This window comes from Ipomoea nil, unplaced genomic scaffold (assembly GCF_001879475.1).
Source record: "Ipomoea nil cultivar Tokyo-kokei standard unplaced genomic scaffold, Asagao_1.1 scaffold2845, whole genome shotgun sequence".
NCBI lineage: Eukaryota > Viridiplantae > Streptophyta > Magnoliopsida > Solanales > Convolvulaceae > Ipomoea > Ipomoea nil.
Genome location: NW_017619273.1, coordinates 4,902,316 through 4,925,932, shown reverse-complemented (window position 1 = coordinate 4,925,932; position 23,617 = coordinate 4,902,316). Strand labels below are relative to the sequence as shown.

At 38.6% G+C, this 23,617-nt stretch overlaps 2 protein-coding genes across 2 annotated transcripts; both read right to left on the bottom strand.

Moving 5' to 3' along the window:
• Positions 1 to 12,748: 12,748 nt before the first annotated feature.
• LOC109159873 (uncharacterized protein At4g02000-like) lies at positions 12,749 to 13,432 on the bottom strand. The gene has a single exon (XM_019307981.1). The coding sequence runs from the start codon at positions 13,430 to 13,432 to the stop codon at positions 12,749 to 12,751; it is 684 nt and encodes a 227-aa protein (XP_019163526.1).
• Positions 13,433 to 19,474: 6,042 nt separating this feature from the next.
• LOC109160306 (transcription factor Pur-alpha 1-like) lies at positions 19,475 to 22,225 on the bottom strand. The gene is made up of 5 exons (XM_019308617.1): positions 21,674 to 22,225; positions 21,538 to 21,585; positions 20,397 to 20,537; positions 20,059 to 20,298; positions 19,475 to 19,919 (listed from the first exon to the last, which is right to left on the bottom strand). Exons 1-5 carry the CDS (start codon positions 21,938 to 21,940, stop codon positions 19,767 to 19,769), a joined length of 849 nt encoding a protein of 282 aa, XP_019164162.1. The 5' UTR covers positions 21,941 to 22,225; the 3' UTR covers positions 19,475 to 19,766.
• Between the last annotated feature and the right edge of the window lie 1,392 nt (positions 22,226 to 23,617).

Below are 23,617 nucleotides of genomic sequence, written 5' to 3'. Positions count from 1 at the left end.
CCTTGACGAATATGCTCTTTAGGAGAAAAGACTTATCTCACCATCTCCACCTTCACATATATGCCCTTTAGGAGAAAAGACTATCTCCACCTTCGCAAATATGTCCTTTATGAGAAAAAGATAACTCAACAAATCTCCACCTTAGCAAATATGTCCCTTAGGAGAAAAGACTTATCTCACCATCTCCACCTTCACAATTATGCCCCTTAGGAGAAAAAAACTTATCTCACATATACACATGGGTAGGAACAACCATGCTCATCCCAACTAGCCAGCCACATGTATACGCAATATCAAACGTTACCCAGTGCATGTACACGAACCGCTTTGTTCCAAGCCATTCGCCCCTCAGCCGTCGACCTGTTATACCGCCGCGACTCATGCTTACTGTCCCGTTTAGCTGACCTCCTGCATCCGGCTCATACCAAGTCCATGTCCCCTCTTGGTATCCACGCTGCCCCTAACACAACAGCGCCCCTGCAAAGTCACACTAAACTCGTGTGCCTTGCCCAATGCTCCACTAACCAGCAATTACCACTGGTCAGCAACACGCACCACGCAGCATCAAACGTTTCCCCGTGCATGTTCACGAACTGCTTCGTCCCAAGCAATCCGTAACACCAAGCCATATTAGCCCAGCTCATACCAGCCGTGACTCATGACAAGCCCGACTCATACCAGGTCCATATTCCCTCCTAGTATCCACGCTGTCCCTAACACAACAGCGCCCCTCACCACCTTCTCATCTAGCATCTAGAAACGCCCAACAAGTCCAAACAATGTTCGAACTTGTTACTAGTTACCCCTAGAACATCACCTTCACTATAATAAGAGTCATCAGCTTGAACCATGTTCATAGCTTCCTGCTTCTTCAACTCCTTCCAATCAGCCTCTTCCAGATTTGCTGAATTTTCTGCCCTCAAGGTTTTCAGAAGGCCCTGATATGCCAACAAATCCTTTACCCTAGACCGCCATAACCCAAAATTCCCTATACCATCAAACTTTGATACCTTGAATTTTATACTTGAACGGACCATCTCAACAGTGCTCTGATACCAATTTGTTGAGATTAACAAGAACAAGAAACAATAATAATGGCAAAAAAGGGTAAAGAGGACAAGATTTACGTGGTTCGGCAATATGCCTACGTCCACGGGAGTGAAACAATTCTCTTATTCATAGTGATGGTGATAGTGGTGACACCACCCTTTAGGGATACAACCAATATATTTATAGGCATCCAATCCCTATACAATAGGTCTACCCGTTTCACTCCTACTCCTAGTATGAGACAAACACTTATTCCTAATCCATATATGAGACAAACTCAACACATCAAAATGATGTTTATTACTTTGTGCATCACAGGAACACTACCAATGCAAATTGCACAAATTGGAAAATGCATCCCATAATGAACAGAAGTACGCACACGATGGTTGCTATACACGCACAGACATTTGTATTTTATTACTTATGCATATTACAAATAATAATAGGAATGTGAGCAGCCAACTCATGATTAGTTAGTACCCGTAACAACGTCAACGTAAGCTAACACGAAACACTAGTACAAACTACCTGATTAGATACAGGTTAAACAGTGAATTGAACGGTTATTTCCAAAGTAATAGAGAAATTAATTTATAATTACATTAAACTAAACTTCGTTGATCAACACAGGCATACACACACGCCGGTACAGTGATACGCACAAACTTCTACTAAAAAAAAAGTGGACATCTAACGAACACTAGGATGAGTGCTAGCAGCGAAACACATGAACAGTAAGTACCAATAAATGTGTAAGTGTGAGGTACCAATACCAATTAATACAGAACATGGCATAAGTTAGAGGTTAAAATGACAACTACATATTTCTCTCCAAATGAATACTGAAATCAAATTATAACTAAGCACAAATCAACAATGTTTACGAATGACAGCAAACGCACATAGCGGTAAATGTGTAAGCACAAACAATAATTTAAGAAATGAATTGCTTCCTATCTGAATAAAATAGACCACGTTATATAACCTGATGTAGTAGTAGAAACTTAGTGACTAGTAACAAGAGAACATGTCAAGAGTTCGGGGATCAAATACCATGGACAAACTAATCAAACACCACGAACAGACTAAAAGAAATCAGACCTTCGAAGACATAAAATATACAGACATGTCCACGGGGTCGAAATTATATAGCAACTACCTCACTATAGACAATATAGCAGCCATGAAGATGCTAATCATAATTCCAACGCACATACTGTAAACCGATGATGCACACACATAAACTTTAAGCATCACATCAATCTAGCTAACAAATCCAATCACAATAACATTACTACCCCATCCCCGACACAACAAAGATGGAAACAAACACCCACATACGCTATCCGGCCTAAAATAATATAACGAATAAGAATCGCACCGTAACACATAGAACTCAATTTCAGGACACCATGAATCAAATAGAAAAATCCTACGCACAGGCCATAAACCCATTACGCCCACACCTAAACCTATCCAACAATCTGCCCCCGATGCACGAGCCAAATTTAATGCAAACGCACAGACTATATATCATGATGCACTAACCTAAATATAGACAAATAACATACCAGATTGAGAAAACAACGCCAAACGAATAAAACATAACGAACATAAAAAACAGCCCACAAAAAAACATAACAACACTCCACCAATAACTATAACTAATTATTAGAACTTCCACAAAATTTAACACAACAAACAGAATATGCAAGAAGAGAACAAGTTCAAAATGCACAGGTCTTACAACAAAAACGCACAAAACTTCTTGCCCTGTGACAGACCCCAAACCTTAAGCATCGAATTAATAAATGTAGAGCAGTGTGTATCTACCAAAACCGTTAAACAAAAACCACAGACAACCAAAAAAAAAACACACAACACCTACACATTGCAAACTATATACCAACAAAAATATGAAACTTAATACAGAAATGCCTACCCCCACCTGCGTGCAAACAAGGACCCCCCCCCCCCTATCAACCACCTCTAAGCTCACGGCCCCCGCCACCACCACCCCACTGAGACGTATAACAAAACTTTAAAACGAAAAAAAAAAAAAAAAAAAAAAAAAAAAAAAAAAAAAAAAAAAAAAACTAAAACAGCTAACAAATAGCCCATCACGACAACCCTACAGCCACCCCCGGCCGAACTCACCGACAAAAACCCCCCTCCCCCCAGCAAAAACCCAACACCGCCGAAGACAACACGACCCAAAAACACACATGCAATATCCGCAAAAAAAAAGGCAATTTGAAACCGAGCACATCTCGATCACAAGGAAATCACCAAATCGCAAAAAAAAAGGCATATATATAATTTGGTTTCCATGCGGTTGGGTGTGTTTTGTGATGTTATGCGGTTAAATTTGAAATCTTGCCTAAATCAACGTCCAGGATTAATAGTGATTAAAAAAATTCACTCTAGCAATTTGATCTTTTTGCGTCTAGGTCAAATTTAAGGTGCATAGTTTTGGAATATAAGGTGAGTGATTTTTGTACTATGTAGCTAGGTGCGTCAGGTGTTGAAAACTTAAATGCATCGATCTAAAACTTTAAGTGCATGGTTTATCCTTCTTAAGGTGTGTGATTTGTGTGCAAGGTGCGTCAGTTGTTGAAACTTAAGATGCGCGGGCTAAAGCTTTAAGTGCGTGGTTTTCCTTCTTAAGGTGTGTGATTTATATGCTTAAGTTGCATCAGTTGTTGAAACTTAAGGTACGTCATTTTAAAACTTTAGGTGCCTGCAGTGGTATGTGTTCTTATAGTGCCTACTTTGTTTAAGGTGCGTGGTTTGTATACTTATGGTGCGTAATTTTAAAAATTTAGGTGCGTGATTTGTGTTCTTAAGGTATTTTGTTTATGTGCTTAACGTGCGTGATTTGTGTATTTAAAATGCGTCATTGTAATGTTTAAAGTGCGTCTTTTTTGTGTTAACCGCACAGGAAGATATATATATATATATATATATATATATATATATATATATATATATATATATATATATATATATATATATATATATATAATGATATTCCTGTTACAATTTATTCTAACTAATTAGAATTATAGAATTATAAATAGAATAAATTTTATTATGTAAATTGTGTAGATAGTCAAATATATATATATATATATATATATATATATATATATATATATATATATATATATATATATATATGTGTGTGTGTGTGTGTGTGTGTGTGTGTGTGTGTGTGTGTGTGTGTGTGTGAGAGAGAGAGAGAGAGTCTGACAGATAGAGAGTTAACCATCATTTCAACTATCTTTTATTTTATTTTCATTTACTAATCTTATTTCATATTAAATAAATGATGATCATTTAATTATGATTATCCATACTATATATTGTAATTAAATGCGTTGCAGTCTTGCAGACTAATTAAAGTAAACCAAATTGAAAAAAAAAATAATAATACAAATGAAGAAAGTCTATGATAGATGCAAGTTGCAAAGATGCAAGTTGCGAGATGCGAACATGTGCGAGATGCAAGTTGAGACTCAGTATTGCAGCCTTTGAATCGTTAATACTTGCCCTGCGAACATGTGCGAGATGCAAGTTGAGACTCACTATTGTTGTTTCATTTTTTTTTTTTTTTTGAGAAATTGTTTCATTTTGTTTTGTTTGTTTGTTTTATTAAATTTTTATTTTATTTGTTAACATGTTATATTTAGTCATCTGTTATAATTTATATTAAATTAAAATTAACGTTTAGAATAATTGAATAATTTCAAACTTTAATCTTATCTTCTTTCTAGGGAAAACATTTATAGTTACGGTAATAATGTTTACGGGATATATTTTATGTGTTCATACACAGAAACTATTGTACTGCTATCATTTATGTATAATGATTTATGAAAACTTGTTAGGGTCTGTTTGGAAACTCGAAAAATGATTTCTGAAAATTATTTTTCGAGTTTTTGGTGTTTGGCTAGGCTGGAAAATGAATGGTCAAAAGAAAATAAAGAGAAGTCAATGAAAAATGAGTCTAAATTTTCGGAAAATGACTTCTTTTTTTTTTTTGTTGGAAAGTCATTTTTCATCTTCTAAGCACGCTTGCTTCACTTCAGCTCTGCCTCCTCCATCAAAGCAGAGACAACTCCACCAACAATGTTTCCGCGCGGAAACCAGACCACTGGTTTCCGCCGAAAACATTAAAAAAAAAACGAGAACGAGAGGAAGGGAAGGAAGAAACCAGAGAGAAGTTCTCTCTGGTTTCTTCGGTCTTTTAAAAAAAAATAACTTTTTAATAATTAATATTATTTTATTTCAAAAAAATAAATATTATTATAAATTTTTTATTTTAAACAAAATAATTAATTATATAAAATGTTTAATTATACAATTCTATATCATTTTTCAGAAAATGAACCAAACACACAAAGACAATTTTCTATTGTGCTGCCAAACACAAGAAAGAAAAATGTTTTTCGAAAAATGACTCATTTTTGAGAAAACATTTTCCAAAAATCATTTTCCTGTTGTATCCACGCCCGGTATGCCGGGTTGGGCGACTGAACCGCGGTGGTCGCAACGGAGGCCGAGTCGCCGGAGGATGGAGCAGCTTCGATGGTCGCCGAAAGGCACGGTGTATCACCATCGACGAAGCCGAGTAGTCATTGCCCGCGGAGGAATGGTACCAGCTGAGTCCGCCAGAAGAGAAAGTTGCGGTATGTCAGCTTAATTGATATGAAATGGTGCGCCGAGGACAGGCTGTTTGGGGGTGGTGGCTGACGGTGTTATGGTGGCGGGAGTTACGGTTCTTTCCGATGAGTTGGTAGACATGACAGGCAAGATGGTGGTGATGGGTGAACATCGTTTGGGAGGTTACAGGGAAGGTAGCGATCGACAGTGAGGTCGTTTGGGGAGAGAGATTTTATGGCTATCTGATACCAGATGAGATAATGATTCAATAATTGATTACACAAACATAGGAGATTACATACTAAAGCTGAACAACTAACGTAAACTATTCTTATCTAGTAGGCTAGCCATACAACACTAACCTATTACAACATTATTAGAAGATATAACATATAGAATAATAATATTACTAAGAAAGAGCACCCACTGCTCGGGCAAATTATTGTATGGATGTGTGGACAATAGTCCAAAACGACATCGTTTTGACGTTAAAAAAAAAAAAAATCGTTAGTTAATAACGGTGCCTGCTATAGTCGTTTATGTGTTGGAATACGGAACTTTATGGAGTAAGATAATATATTTTATGAGTTAGAATAATGTACTTTGGGTTAGAGTCTCATGTAGCCGTTTATGTGTTAGAATAATGAACCTTATAGAGTAAGATAATGTATTTTATGAGTAAGAATAATGTACTTTATGTGTTAGAATAATATACTTTGTGTTAGAATAATGTACTTTATGTGTTAGAATAATATACTTTGTGTTAAAATAATGTACTTTATGTGTTTAGAATAATGAACCTTTGGGGGTAAGATAATGTATTTTATTAGTTAGAAGACCATTTTGGGTATTAACTTGTTAAATATATTGTAAGTTTAGTATTTATTATAAGTTAACTATGTATATACAAGAGGCAAGCCTCTATACATACAATATATATAAAGGGGATGAGGGTAGGATAGTGGATGCTGATGGGGAATATACCCCGGATTCGGGCTCCCCGTACGCTCCGTGCTCCTATTTGGGTTGGGTCAAACGGTTCGGGTCAAGGTGGTTCGGGTCAAGATCAAACCTGACTTGGGTTGACCTATATAAGGGCTTTTAACCCTTCATTTTAGGGGCTTTTCCTCCTCCTCTTTACACTCTAATCTCTCTCTAGCTAGATGCTCTCCCTTCTCTTCACAAATACATCAATGATAATAAAAGAGATTCATTTGAGCTACTTCTTGCCTACCCTCTACATTGTTCAAACACATACATACATACATCCTACGTACTTGTTCATACACTTACATACATGTACATAAATCCTACTACGGGAATTATGCTCTTTTAATTCTGGGCTGGCTACAATCAAGTATGCTCTTTTAATTCTTTTTATCTTCCTTCTATGTTTTTGCCATGATAGTTTTGTTGGAGATTTATATAGTAATGAAGATTATGTTTCAGAAGGACTACCATGGAAGCTTAAAATAATATTTGGAATTGTGGAGTTATAAATATTATTTTAGTTTGGTAGAAAAGTAATTTGGAAAATATGAATATTTCGTAGGGTTGATAAAAACTATGTACAAATCGTGTTCAAAACTCTCGGTAGAAGCTTTGCTTCATGTTTTCTTTACTGCATACATGAGTTACAATATATAAATATATATTATTTATTTACTCTTTGCATGTTACATGCATGGAAGTTATGAATATATATATATATTATATATATACTAATCTATTTTGCATGCAGTACGTAACCTACGAACATGCATATAATGTACATGTTGCACATGGTTCAAGTGATATATCATTAAATATATATCTTGTGGAAGTTGGAGTATTAAACTATCAATAACTTCCTTGTAACTTCTCCTAACCATCAAAATATTTTATATAAATATTTGGAGAGACATCTGAAGAATACATAAAAAAGTTAACAGAGGCATTTTTTACAAGCAATTATTTTGCAAGAAACAAGATACTTCACAGGCTTACATCTCTACAGGGAATTCTCAAACAAAGCAACTTGAGAATTTCATTCATCTTCTTGTATCCCATAAGATTAAATCTTGAACCTTGTTGCTTTTATAGTGGGAAATTTAAAGCTTATAGGAAAGTGATTACACGCCTGAAGATATCAAATGATCCAGTTTTTGTTCCCTGTTGTATTCTGTATTATTGTTGTATTACAGATTACAAGCCATTTTTCCAACAAGTTTTATCCTCTCCGGTCCTCATACAGTCTTCTTGCTTGCTTGCCGCCAAAAGCAAGAAAATAATAAAGGGAGGAGCAAGAAGAGAAGAAGAAAACAAAAAGTGAAAAAGAAGAGAAGAAATTGTTGGTTTGTTACTTCTTAGTTCATTAATGATGTGTTTGAAAATCATGAATGATAAAATTTGTTTTTTTGGTCAAGTTTTAGAAAAATATTCATCCAAATTAAAAATTCATTTAGTGTGCAAATATTATAAGACTTAGTTTTGCACTTTTGCATGGCATGTACAATTTTTTAGTAGCACGCATGCATATTGCAATTATGCTATTTTGTCACCATAAAATAATTGCATATCACCATCCCCGGCCCCATCACCACCATTATTTGCTTAAGGATCAGGGGGTAAGGTATTAGTTTAGTGAATCTTTTGTGAGATTGTCTCACATGAGGTGAGAATATTTTTTTTTTTGAAACGGAAAGAAAATTCATTAAATTAACCTCGAAATACAATCAGGAGGGTGAGTAATCCACACCCTAAGGACAGAAGATGAACCGGCAGCCTGCGCGAGCGCATGGGCCACATGATTCGCTGGCCTTTTTACGTGGTGAACCAGAATGTTCCCAACGTTTCTTACAATGTCACGGCATTGATTGATAACCAAACCTACATAGGACAAATCTTGACTAACCGAATTAAAATTGTTACAAAAATTTAAGCAGTCGGTCTCCAAAATGTAATTCGCTGGAGATCTGGACTTGATCCATGTTAAACCTTCTTTGATTGCCAAAGCTTCCGCACAGTATGGTTCATGAACACCTTGAAGTCTTCCCCTTCGGGCAGCCACAAAATGTCCCAAGTGATCCCGGATTATTGCTCCATAAAAAATGCCGCTAGCAGAAACGGCCGCATCTATGTTGCATTTCAGGGATCCGGTCGGTGGTGGCGTCCATGTCGGCGGTAAAGAGACTATCCGGAGGCGGCCATTGTTCGCCGGTGACAAAATTTCCATCCAGGTTGCAGCAAGCTCAGCTACCTGACGCTTAAGCCCTTCCACGGTCCAAGCCTTATCATGCCAAATAACATTATTTCTTGTATTCCAGATCACCCAAGTCCGCGCCGCTAAATACACCAAAGATGACTGGGACAGTGTTGTTAACGCAGTATTAATATAACCTGCAAACGTCGATCCTTGGAGGATGTTGTCCGTCCCCCATAGATGCCTCACGACTAAACACTCAAGAAATAAATGCTCGATCGTTTCGACATCGGATGTGCATAGAGGACAGCCGCCTCCTATCCAAATTCCTTTCATCTTCAGACTCTCACGAACTGGCAGAATTCCCCAGACGCCGCGCCATAACAGGTTGATTACTTTCGGTGGGACTGGAATATTCCAGAGTTTCCTCCATTCAGTGAATTCGTGGGATGAATTTTGAGTCAGTGTCGCAGCTGTCAAAGTCTGGTAACCTTGTTTAACCAAGTATAGGCCTCTCATATCGTTCGCCCAACACCAAGAATCAGGGTAGTGTATGGATATTGGAGTTTTAATAATTCTCTCCACGTCCTGCAACGAAAATATATCTCTGAGGACCTCTAGATCCCAATCACCTTCTTCGGTCATCAGTTGGCTTACCTTGGTATACCTCAAAGGTTCAGCGCAAGGCGTAGATAGAGGAACGTTGCAAGCATCAGCTACCCAATTATGGCCCCACACTAGTGTGTCGTTGCCGTCCCCAATCCGTCGAATGAGTCCCTGGTGTAACAGTTCCCGGCCTGCTAGAATGCTCCTCCAAAGGTAGCTCAGATTATTGCCACTATTTGCCTCAAGAAAATCGGTGTTAGGGAAATACCTCGCTTTTAGGAGCCGGCTTACTAATGAGTTTGGCCGAGTAATAAGTCGCCACCCTTGCTTAGCCAGGAGCGCTCTATTGAATTCATTGAGACGCTTGAAACCCATTCCACCGAAGTGTTTAGGAATTGCTAAACGAGACCAGGACATCCAGTGTATGCCTCGGCCGTTGGTAGACCCGTTCTTCCACCAAAACTGGTTCATCATTTTCTCAATCGAGTCGCAGACGCTTCTCGGGAGTAGAAACACTGACATGGCAAATATCGGCATAGACTGTGCAATACTCTTCAGAAGTACCTCTTTCCCGGCCCTGGACAACAATTTCTTCTGCCATGTACATATCCTGTCACGCAGTCGCTGTTCAATAAATTTAAAAACCAGAGATTTGTTGCGACCCAGAAAGGATGGTAAGCCTAAATACCTTCCAAAATCTTCGACTTGTTGTACCCCAAAAATTCCGGACACCTGTTCTCGTATGCCCACCGGCTCTGTGTTAGCACTGAACATTATGTTGGATTTAGCATAATTGATCACTTGACCTGAAACGCAACTGTACAATTTTAGGCATTCTTGCACTTTTTGCGCTTCCCCTATAGTTGCCTTGAAAAAAAGCATACTATCGTCGGCAAAAAAGAGGTGTGATACAGGCGGGGCTGTCCTAGACACCCGAATGCCATGTATATTACCTCGAGTCTCTTCCTGTTGTAGAAGTAGAGACAACCCTTCCGCGCATATTATAAATAAATACGGGGAAATTGGGTCGCCTTGGCGGATACCCCGAGTTGGCACCACCGACCCCACCACATCTCCATTAACCACAATATTGTATGTGACCGAGTTCACACATAAGAGCACGAGATTAACCCATCTACGGGCAAACCCCATAGCTAGCAGCATATTTTCTAAGAATCCCCATTCCATTCTGTCATACGCTTTAGCCATATCAAGCTTCAGCGCTGTCCATCCCCCATTCCCCCTGCGTTTGCCCCTCAGGTAATTGCCTATTTCCCCAGCAACAATAATGTTGTCTGTTATTAGCCTGTCTGGGATAAAGGCACTTTGAGACGGGAAAATCACCGTATCAAGGACTTCCTTTAGTCGATTAGCAATTACCTTGGCGAGAACTTTGTAGGCTACATTGCATAATGCAATGGGCCTCAAGTCAGAAACATATTCCGGGCAGGACTTTTTCGGGATGAGGACCACGTTAGACGCGTTGAGCCCTTCTGGCATGTGGCAATTATGTATAAAGCTTTTAACAAAGTCTGTAAGGTCCTCCCCAACAATATTCCAAAAATTCTGGTAAAAAGAGGGAGACATACCGTCAGGACCCGGTGCTTTGTCAGGCGCCATGGAAAACAAAGCAGACTTCACTTCTTCGCTATCTATCGGCCTCAATAAGTTCTCATTCATAGCTGTCGTGATGCGGCTCGACACCCTGCTGGCGATGTCACCCACCCGGTCGGATGATGTAAAGATGTCTCCAAAATATCGTATGATTTCTGCATGCATGTCGGTACCATCTACCCACTGGCCTCCCGGCTCACGTATTTGGCGAATGGTGTTAGCTTTGCGTCGACCGGAGGCTGCTTTATGGAAGAATTTGGTGTTATGATCACCTTCTTTCAGCCAAAGCTGCTTGGATCTCTGGCGCCAATAGACTTCCTCCTGGGCAAGAAGTCTTCGCAGATCACGTTCCACCTCCCCGTACTCCGCTACATCAGTATATGTTCGGCTTCCACGCAAAGATTCTAGTTTGCGTTTAAGATTTTGGATTCGCTGGCCAAAATTTCTGAAATAAGAACCCCCCCCCCCCCCCCCCCCCCAATCTCCTTAAATCATTACCGCACCGCTGGATTCGCTCGCCGAAATCAAGGTACTCCGAAGAACTCCAGGACTGCTCTATAACACGCCGACAATCTGCGTCCATGACCCAGGCAGATTCAAACTTGAAGTAATTGCCACCTCTCCGTACGGGGTTAGCTTCCACCCGCAATAAGAGTGCACTATGATCAGAATTTATTGTTAGGATGTTCTGCACCGACGCTTCTACATATGTGTTGCACCAGGATGTTGTAGCCACCGCTCGATCGAGGCACTCTTCAACCCAATGCTCAGTACCCCTACCCTTCTCCCAAGTGAACTCGTACCCCAACATGCCCAGATCGGACAAGTCACAATCCTGTAAGACCTCATTGAAACCCCGCACTAGACTTTCAGGATGTGGAATCGGTCCCCTTTTCTCAGCGTGATTGGCTAGATCATTGAAATCGCCGATCACCACCCAGGGAAGGGATGATCGGGCAGACAATGTTCGTAATAAGTCCCAGGATTGGCATCTCCTAGAACGCTGAGGGTAGCCGTAGAAGCCTGTCAGCCTCCAGGGCGTCATACTCGGAAGCCTAACCTCAACATCAATGTGGTTTTCAGAAAAGCTGAGAAGAGAAGCCATATCATTTTCCTTCCAGAATAGAGCCAAACCACCACTCATGCCCACCCTATCTACACATAACAAACCTTCAAAACCCAAACGAATACGCACATTTTCTAAACGAAATGACAAAGCTTTTGTTTCCATTAAAAAAACAAAATTGGGTCGCTTTTTGGACACCATGCCCAACAATTCTCGAACCGTCCGAGGGCCACCCAAGCCTCGGCAGTTCCAGCTTAGGACACTCATTGGGTAGGGCGAGTCTGGTCTGTCAGACCCGCCGGAGATAAATTCTTCATAGTTTCGGACATAACCACATCCTGGCCTTCCTTTTCACCTGCCCTACGCCGCTTCAAATCCTCCTGCAAACCACCGTTATCTTCATCCGCGACCTCATTTGGATCCTCCCTACCTGAAGTCGGATCACGCATGGTTATTGGAGTCGGAGTGAGTTCAGCTAATAGCCACTTCGCTCCTATTGGTCGTGCCTGTCTTCGATTCCCCGCTCTCATCCAACCCCCATAAGGGAAAACCTCCGGAACAACTCATTCTTCGTAGACCTTCCTGCAGAATTTTTCGGAGTGGCCTAGCACACCGCAATAAAAACAAAAAGTACCGAGCCGCTCGTATTTGAAGTTTATCCACTGAACTGAGCCATCTTTGCGATACATTTTCATCCGACTCTTCAGGGGGACAGACACGTCTAACCGCACCCTGATGCGGAAGAAACTCCGCCACGAGCCACCAAAGTTAAGAGGATCTGCCTTCAGAAAATTGCCGACATAATTGCCGATGCGTTCAATGAAGTCTGCCGATGCATAGATGGAAGGGAGATCATGTATCTGGATCCAGATCGCCATGTTGTTGAGCGCCACCTCCTCCGACCTAGATTCCGCCGTCACCATGCTGCATACCAGAGTGTGGTTCTCGAAAGACCATGGGCCATCGTCCAACACTCGCTGCAAATCCTTCAGATGAGGAAACTGGAACAGGAATAGGTCATCCGCGATCGGGAGGACACGCATCACCATTACCGGACGCCATACCGAAGCCAGGACCTGTTGCATATGGTCGAACTTGATCGGCCGATCCGTGAGGAATCGTCCAACCAAATCATGATGGGGGCTTTCCGTCGAAGATGATATGATATCCGGAGCCGCAAGTCCTCCATTCTCTTCATCTGTCAGCGACAGTCCGGCGCACCCTGTAACAATCGCATTGGTATCCATACTTGTGAATCGGAAAAGAGTCAGGTGATCGTAGAAAGGATCGCTTGCGTTATTTTTGAATCGGAAAAGGATCAGTTGTACGTGTAAAGTATCGCTTGCGATATGTGTGAATCGGATGAGAAACAGATGATCGTGGACTGAATCGCTTGCGTTCGGAGGGTGAATAGCGTGATGGATGATCGGAGGAACACATGCATATAAGCAAAAGAAAACGACGTGGATAGGCCACGATTGCCATAATCTGAATAGAACAGCCATAGTGGGGAAGGGAAACCCTAGAGAACTATGGAGAAACTCTCTAAGCACTACCTAGAGAGAGAACCACGATCCAATATAGGTGAGAATATTTTTTAATTAAAAAGCAATAAAACTTTTTTAGAACCGCTACTAAAATATATTTTTATAGTCACCATTTAATTATATTTTTTTAATCCTAAATCTCCATGTTTAAATAATCATTGCATTCACAAATAAATGTCATATATACACAATCAATTTAAATTAAAATCAATTATAACTAATTCTTGCAAAATACAGAATAATAACCTTAACGTACACAATAGTGTATATATTAAAATGAGAAAACGACGTTTTTGACCCCTCAATTGTTTTACTTTTAAAAATTTAGCCCCTGTGAATTGATTTGAACAAATCTAACCCTCTAATTGTTTATAATGTGGCACATTTGGTCCCTCATGTTATATAATTTATATAATTTATTTATTCAAAATTAAAAATATTTTTTATTATAAATAAATACATAAATTTAAAAAAAAAATATATATATATATATATATATATATATCGCCACCGGCTGTCCGGCGGCTCGGACAGCCGATGGCTGTCTTCTTAACGGACAGTCATGGCTGTTCGTTAGGACGGGCACGGCCGTCTGAGGAAGACGGCCATGGTCAACGAAGGAAGACGGTCATGGCCGTCTTCTAGATCTGGAACGAGGGCTACGACCTTCGCCGCCGCCTTCGTTCTAGTCCCCTCCATCTGGAACGAGGGCGGTGGCCATGGCTGTAGCCCTCGTTCCAAATCTAGAAGACGGCCGTCTTCCTTCGTCGGCCGTGGTTGTCTCCGTGAAGAAAACCTGATTGTCCAGCGCGGATAGTCGGTGGCTGTTCTTCTTTTTAAAATTTTTTTTTTATTTGTAATAAAAATATGTTTATTTTTTAATAAATAAATTATATAAATTATTAAAAACAATTCTAATTATATAACATGAGGGACCAAATGTGCTACATTATGAACAATTAAAGGGTTAAGTTTGTTCAAATCAATTCACAGGGGTTAAATTTCTAAGTAAAACAATTGAGGGACCAAAAACTCCGTTTTCCCTATTAAAATAAAACCAATTGTTACTAACACTTGTCACACTATAACATTCAACAATATTCAAACACAATAGTCTACATATATAGTAATTAATTTCCATACATAACTAAAAAGTTTTTCATATGAAAAATATAAATGAGATGGTATCGATATTGATCCTACATCTAAGCTTCAATACAGTGTCTTGGCTTGTGAAATCGAACCAATATTAAAGAGGTCGTGGCACTGGGAAAGATTGCAATTCCTGAAGACAACAATATAATATATATAATAGAAACTCCAACAGAGCAAGTTAAAGTGAAACAAGAAACTTGCGTAGTGAATATACATGAAACTCCATTTCCTTGGAATGATTTATATTATATTCTATTGAAAACCATATAAGTAAATGTAATCATTTACAAATAAAAAAAAAAAAAAAAACACATACCTTTTTTTGAGTGCAAAAAAAAAAAAAAAAAAAAAAAAAAAAAAAAAAAACACATACCTATTTGAATTGTTTTATGAACTAAAATGTCAAAACTACAAAATAAATAGGTTGAGAAAAACCATTCCATATTTCCATATATGATCTGAGTGTAGTCATGCCTCCATTACTTCAGTTTGTTCAGCTCAACCTGAACCTGATGTGACCATAACATCTGCCGATTCGATCAGACAATGAAATTGATGAACCAGCTCACGTTGCAGAGCCGATGAATCAGAACCTGAGGCAATGTCTTCGGTCAAGAAGTGAGAAAAGCCTTTTGGAATTCTTATTTATGTTGCTAATACTGCGCCCTCTCCTCTCTTTTAGTCTCTCTTTTCGCTGTTATCTCCATTGATTTTGTTTTTATTTCACTATACATGGAGAATACTTTAAGAACACTAGATCTACCTTAAAAGTTATATTTTGCAAATGTTCTTTTATTCATTCTACGCCACTTTTGTATTGCAGCATGGAGACAATCACCTTTGGGGATGATGCTAAGGAGGTATAAGATAGATTCTATCTTTACCCAATACATCTTTTGTATATTAACTGTGCTACAAAAATCCAAGAAGCATTTGAAGGAGATAAACAGAGATTGTTTGAGCCTTGGATTTAGGTTCCAATCAAGAAGAAACAAGTTGCATTGTAACCCTCAAAGGTGATGCTAATTTAACAATGGAATGGATAAGAAAGTGAGTAATGCAAAAATCCCACAAAAAAGCTTAAAGAAAAAACTCAAAAAACTTTGTAAGGAACTTACATTCCTTCAACTCATGGATTGTTGAGGTTGTTTACACAGAAGCCCCATGAGGAGTATTTATACCTATTCCACCTCCTTAATAGATGGTGGAGATCTATTTTCATCCTATGACTAAGATTTGCTCTCTAGAATCCTCTAAAAAATCTCTACAAGTAGGAGGATTCCTTAATGTTCTAGAACATTCTATATATCTCTACTACCCCTAGTGTTATGTATATGCTTCTAGAATATTCTACCAACGATGGGATGCTATGTACAAGTGCTAGAAAAGTCTAAATATGTAGCAAACCTCGGAAATGTATAGCAAAGATGCACGGGCGTTACACACAGCTCCCCTAGATGCTGGGCTGGCAGGATGATAGAGTTGAAAATACACTCTTCATATCCTATCCTCTGAGAGAATTAATTACATTCTTTAACTTGGGGTTCCTCTCTAGTCCTCATACAGCCATTCTGGGCTGACTACTATCAAGTATGCTCTTTTAATTCTTTTTTATCTTCCTTCTATGTTTTTGCCATGATAGTTTTATCCTCTCCAGTCCTCATACAATCTTCTTGCTTGCTTGCTTGCCGCCGAAAGCAAGAAAAGAATAAAGGGAGGAGCAAGAAGAGAAGAAGAAAAAAAAAAAGTGAAAAATAAAGAAGAAATTGTTCGTTACTTCTTACCTTGTTCATTAATGGCCGTTTGGTTCACGGAATAGGCCTCAAATGATATAGCATTCCCAATAATAGGCATATTCTTTTGTTTGGCAAACCTTTACCTATTACCTCAAATAAGGTAATAGCTATTACTAGAGCCCCCAAGTATTAACCTATTCCTGAGTCCTCAGGAATAGATTTTTTTTTAAATTCTTTTTTTTAACCTTTTCTTAACCTATCTTAGCGGGCTTGGAATGTGGCCGCCCCGTCTCGCCATGCCAAAGCCTGCCATCCAATTTTTCACTGTGTTAATTAAAAAAAATATGCCAGAGTACAGTAGTAACACTACCCAGTATTCCAGTAACACTACCCAATTGTTTCACTGTGTTAATTTAAAAAAATATCAATGTATGAATTTAAAAAAATATCACTGTAAAGAAACACTAACACTACCCAATATTCCAAATTTCCAATATCATATTAATCTAACACAATTACACAAATCAAAATAACACCAAGGGAAAATTGTAAAAAATGCCCCTCTATAATATGTCAATTATCAATGTCACCCCTGAATTATGAGTGGTGTAAATGTTGCCCCTCAATTATCAAAACGGTGCACATATAGCCCATCCCGTAACGGACATGTGGTTCCCCGTTAGTGTACGACACCGTTAAGTCTGAGTAAATATGTAATTTAGCTGTTTTTTCCCTCCCTCGATTCGATGTACCAGCGATGGACAGCGGTGGGGAACCACATGTCCGTTACGGGAGGAGCTATATGTGCACCATTTTGATAATTGAGGGGCAACATTTACACCACTCATAATTCAGGGGTGACATTAATAATTGGCATATTATAGAGGGAAATTTTTTACAATTTTCTCTAACACCAAAAAAAAAAAAAAAAAAAAAAAAAAAAAAAAAAACATGTATTAAATACTAAATACTAATACAAAATAACTAACTAAAAGAAATTATCCAAACTATCAAGTTTCTATTCAACATTAGGAATAATACTGAAGGTCTAAAACTCATCATTCATCAACCATTATATCATTCATGTCATGGTCTTCTTCTCCTTGATCTCTGTCATCATTGATTTGGACAACATTTGAATCTTCATGAGATAACAATCCTCCACTCTCATTAGAGCCTTCTAACCCTTCTTTATCTTCTACATAAAAAAAATATACAAAAATGATATTTAAAAGTAAAATTACAATAAACAAAAAATAATAATAACTAAGAAAATGTAAAGAAAAAAATTTGTTTATTAGCTTACCAATTGAGAGTGAGCATCTAAAACTCAATTAGTATAGGTTGCTTGGTGAGCCGACAATCAAGCCAACTTATTAGGTTTCGAGCGGATAAAAGCGGACATGGGGACTCGGGTTGGGGCACAATGAATCCCCCATCATTTGCTTGTTGTGCATTGACAGTACCAATATCCATGTTGTTTTAAGATATGGTTTCCTGTTGACATCTCTTCTAATTCGTCGATATGAGAAGCAAATTGTTGTGTGAAGGAATCGGTCTATTTTCTCTGACTTGACACAACTTGACCTACTTGACTCAGCGGTTACAGCTGTGTGGATCATACTATCAAATAATATACATCCAGTATACAAATAATGTACTTTTAGTATTGATATAGTATATACGGGTTAAAGTACGTATACTGGGAAGGGCTGAAGCTCGGGTTCCAAACAATGGGTCGGGAAGCTTCGGTTCAGCCTAATGCCAAAAGTCCCTTTCAAGTTGCATTTAATGCACTATATATAGGAGGAAAAAAGAGCGAGTCCCGATTCTCGGCATGGCTGGCACGTGGCGGGCATGCACCGGCTACAGGCGAGGCCGGATAGTTGGTCGCCATGCGGCGGTCAAAGCCTGGAACCTCCTGGGGTCGTGGGTAGCAACGGGATCGGGCCCAATCGACAAGGCGATGTGGGCCGGTCGGTCTTGCGGCGATCTTGACCCAGGCAAAGGGCTCGGTTGGGATGGCTGCCCTCTGGACGGTCGGTCGGTCAATCGCCGATCGGGTCGGGTGACGGTTCGAGAGGGTTGCGGGGCAAGTGGCCAGATCGACACCTTTAAGATATACGGTCTTCGGTCGTTACCGGTCGTGGGACACGCTTACCGAGGGTATATCCCTATCAAGTATATTAAAAATGTACATTGTATTAATGAAAAGTACATTATTTGAGTATTAAAATTATATTATTTTGTATAATGTACATTCAAAACACGAATAATGTACTTTTAGTATATTAAAAATGTACATATTATTATGGTCCACACAATAATTTGCCCGTGAGTCGATAAAACTCACATTTTTAAATGGTTTGTTGAGATAGTCTTGAAAGGCCAATGATTGTTGAATCAATCCTTAGACCATGGACCAAGGTTCACAGTGCACTGTGGACCCTGTGCATATGTATATGTATATGTTTTATGTCGTGAGTTTTTGTGTCTTGTGTTATGAAATTCTGTATTTTAAGAGTATGAATTTTGTACCTGAAACAAACTAGTAATTTTGTTTTATGTTATGAATTTTTGTGTCTTGTATTGTGAAATTCTATATATATGAACAAAAATTATGTACTTAAATTTAATTTAAAAATAGGTAAATATATAACATGTGTATGCGTCTTGTATTCTGATTTTTTGTGTCTTGTATTACGAAATTATGTACCTTACAAGTTGAATTTTGTACCTCGTCGTTTTGATCTCTGGCGCACGTTAAAACTTACCGTTATTTGATCAATTTAAGGTGTTGTCTGCTGTCGAAAAAATTCTCCATCAATGAACTTCAGCCAAAAGATTACAGAATAAAGAAAAGGTAAAATATAAAGCAATAGACAGCAGAGTTAACATAGCACATTTAACACCAGGAATTACAGACTTACTACTGTATTTCTTATTGCCTCTCACTTCACATTCACACTTGACAATCGAATACTTTGTATACTAAGCTACACCATACAGATAGATAACCCGCTTTATTTAACTTCAATTCAATTCAAATCAACAATGAAAAGCCAGACAATTAACATCTATCAGTCTCGTATGAGTAGGGAAGTACCAGTTTCCATCTGGAGTCTAAGCACTAATATCAGCATTCATCTATGAGGAGGATCCACTGTCCTAACATTTGCGCCCCTCATCCCTTCGATCCTATCTTTCGTGATCTCAACAAAGTGACCCACCATTTCGTGAACCTGCTGTAGCCCTGACAATGGGAGAATGATGGAAGAGCGATCAGAACCCGCCACCTGCAATTAACGTTTCAATGAGCATAAACCATTTCCTGACATTGTAGCATGTGTTCAGAATGTCATACATACACTGCTCTCACATTACAACTTTGGCATATACAAAATCCTCAGTTTTCGAAAATTTAACAAATCAAACCTCAGATATTCTCAGGAAGTGGCCTCTGCTGTTGCTTCCAAGATCAAAGAAGAATCTCTTCTGGTCAACTCTGATTACCTTAGAGACCGCTAAGTTATTAATTTCTTCGGGTCCTGCCAAATCAACGGAGTGGTCTATATTCAAGTTAGCTTTTGGAGCAGGCTGAGAGGTGTGGCTGGATATGAAACCAGCCCCTACATCATCCGAAAGTCCTAGATGTTCTGAAGTTTCAGAAGCTTGCTGTTTTAACTCTCACAGAAAGGCAAACAAGGTGGTTCAGTTAGCGATGAATCTGGAGCGGAAGGGGTACGGTCGGAGAGTGTATTCATGTAAAATACCTGATTGGGCACGATATAAAGGCTCAAGGTTTCATTTATTTCTGCCAAAATATTCCTAAATGTTGCCCATCCCTCATCTCGAGCACTTCCTGCCGGGACAATAATAGTACTGCGATTTCTATTAACTGAAGCTTCAGATACCTACATATATGTAAACTTGTTTATGATCAGAACCCTTGAGAGAAATACCAAAACCGAGCATAAGCAAAAGAACAATTTGCTTTCCCATACTACTATGAAGGATAACAAAAAATTTCTGCCACCCGAAAAAACATGTGGTTAAGTAATAACATAACACTATATACACAGTAGTAGACATAACAGATTAGCAACTGAATTTCTTAGAAGACCATAGGACTCGTGACTTGGATATGGAAAACTAATAAATATTGTCCTCTTTATCAGTAATCTCATATTTCCGGTTTGCTGTTTTATCATAGCAATCTCATATTTTCACCACCATTGAATGTTTAAACAAAAGAACCACGCACTATAATAATCTTCCTTTCCAAGCTCGTTTTCTCTATTCCCACAACTACAATTGATATCATCTAGTCCATTTTACAATGATCTCCTATCTCAACAATGGACAGCATACCATGTTAGGAGAAAACCATAATCCAAAAATCGAGCTAAAATTAAACTATTAAAGTGAATCCAATTTATGAACCCACAATGAAATTATCTTTAATTTGTCTCCTATTACAAAGCACCGAACATATGCTCTTACCACTATGCCAAAAGTTATAGCTCATAGCAAAAGTGCAACTTTATATATACGGCCAAAGCCATAGCTCGACACAACTTTATTTCCTTATATACCGTCACCCCATTTTCGAGAGGTAGGATGACTTGGTCCTTCACCCGCCTCCGCCCAACAATCCCCTAACCACCAATTCCTAGACTTGACCCTTCATCGGCCTCCCGCCGTCATCCTTAGAAATACTAGGTAATGATTTTGTTAATTAAACCTGCAAAAGGTACACTACTCCATATATCATTGCTTTTCATTCTTAAACCTAATTCTCTAACAGTTTTCTGTAACCAAAATTGAGCATATTCTGGTGAGCTAGCTAGCATTATTCAAATCAGGGGTAATGAAGAATGTAATAATGCAGTTTGCAGTGAAAATACTATATACCTTGAGAAAACGGCCCCTCCTATTCTCACCAATATCGAAATAAAAGACCTGCAGACTCGAACAGAAGAGCTAAAATGTGAATTAAGGGTTCAGAGAAAGAAGTTTGAATTGAATATGAGAGTAGAAAGAATGGTGCCTTGGAGTCGAGCTGGAGTTCTTTGCTATAGACTTCCTGGTCGTCGTGGTCGGAATTGACGTAGTAATTGAAGAGATCGAGAAACCAGGAGATGCCGGCGGAGGGGACGATGATGGTGGAGCGCGTGGAGGAGGTTTTCTCCGAGATCTTGAGGTACCGCCCGCGAGGATTCTCCTTGAGATCAAAATAGAAGAGTTTGTGTTCCACCTGCAGCGTCTTCGACAGAAGCTCCACGTCGTTTCCTCCGCCGCCGGAATTCCCCTCCATCAACTCCTCCTCTGCCGGAAAAATTGACCTCGAAATTGAAGCTCGAAACGCAGATGTTGAAGGGAATTAATGTTTGGGAAGCATTGAATTTGTTGAAGCTAGCGAAAATGGGAGGAGCAGTGATAGGTGGAAGTGGAAGGAGAGTGCATATTTTTCAGTGGAGCGGTACCCACGAAACAGCCATGGCTGACTGCCGTGTTTTCTTATCCCAATGATTGACAAGAAAATGACAACACTGTTCCTCAGCTCCTAAGTTTTCACTTATATTTCTGTTCCGTTTTATTTTGCAGTTTTTTCAACGCCATCTTACGTGCCATATCTACAGATATCATCATAATATTGACTTTCTATATATTTTTGTATTTGATGAAATTATTTTTTCTGTGGAACTATTTATTTATGAAACTACTATGCTTTACTAACTTATATATTATGAAATAGATGTGTATTTGGAAACTAGGAAAATAACTTATGAAAAGTAAGTTAGTTTTTAGAAAATATTTTTATTTTTGATAGTATAACATGTATAGAAATGTATAAGAGGAGAGCAGATAGAGAAATTGGCCTAAAAAGCTTTTATTATTCAATATTGTAGAGAGAGAGAGAGTATAGGAGAAGAGGCCCCTAACTTGTATGTGAAGTGGCGTTTATAAATGAGTATCCTTTAACTGTTTGACTCGATATCGAGTAGATACATGTATAGGGAGATATACTCAAGGAATAATTCCTATCATGTATCCCACCAGACCGTGCCCTGACGTCAAGCTAATGAGGAAGGGTTTAGGCTGAAAAATCTGATCACATAATCCGTGACAAGCCCCTCAAGTCTGAGTTGAGCGTAGGGGTGTGCTTTATATTGGTTGCCTCATTAAAAAATCTTAAACTAAGGAAAACGCAACGGGAAAAAAAACTTAGCTAAGGGAAAAGAGTACAACCATAAAGTGCAATCTTTTGGACTATAATTTCTGAATTTTACCAATATAGGGATCGGGTTTTTAGCATGATTGAAAGATCAAATTTTACCGATCTAGCGATCGGATTATTAGTTACGATTAGGAGATCGAATTAATTACCCCTTAAATAAAAAAATAAAATATAATTCAACCCCTTTTGTTACCTAGTTAGAGACCTCATCAGTTTGAGATTTTATTTGGTTTTTGCACATGAGTAAGAGAGAACACGGGAGAGAGAGTGGATAAAAGGAAAAAAAAAAAAAAAAAGAATTTACGCGCCTAGCTGGGCGCTTTTAGTGCACTTCATGCGACAAACACAACTTTTTCAATTTTGGTGGGGGTCCATTATGCAAATAAAACCACGTCATCCGCTAAAACTTAAAATCTTCTATCTCCTCCATATGTGCAACAAAACCTACAAAAACCATCTAAAATCCACTATTGTGCAGTGGACGCTTAAAAAAGCAGTTAAATGGCTTGTTTGATTTTAAAAAAAGGCTTTTTTTTTTAACAAAAAAAAAGGCTTATTTAATTACAAATATTTTTTAAAAATAAACATAAAAATATAACAGGGTCAACTCACTTTGTATCAAAATGATCAAAATGCCTTTGTATTTAATGATATTTCAACTATTTTGTTAAGGATGGCCAAAAATGGTTATGCAACAATAATATTACGACCAAATGTTAATGTTCTGATAAATTAAAAAAAAAAAAAAAAAAA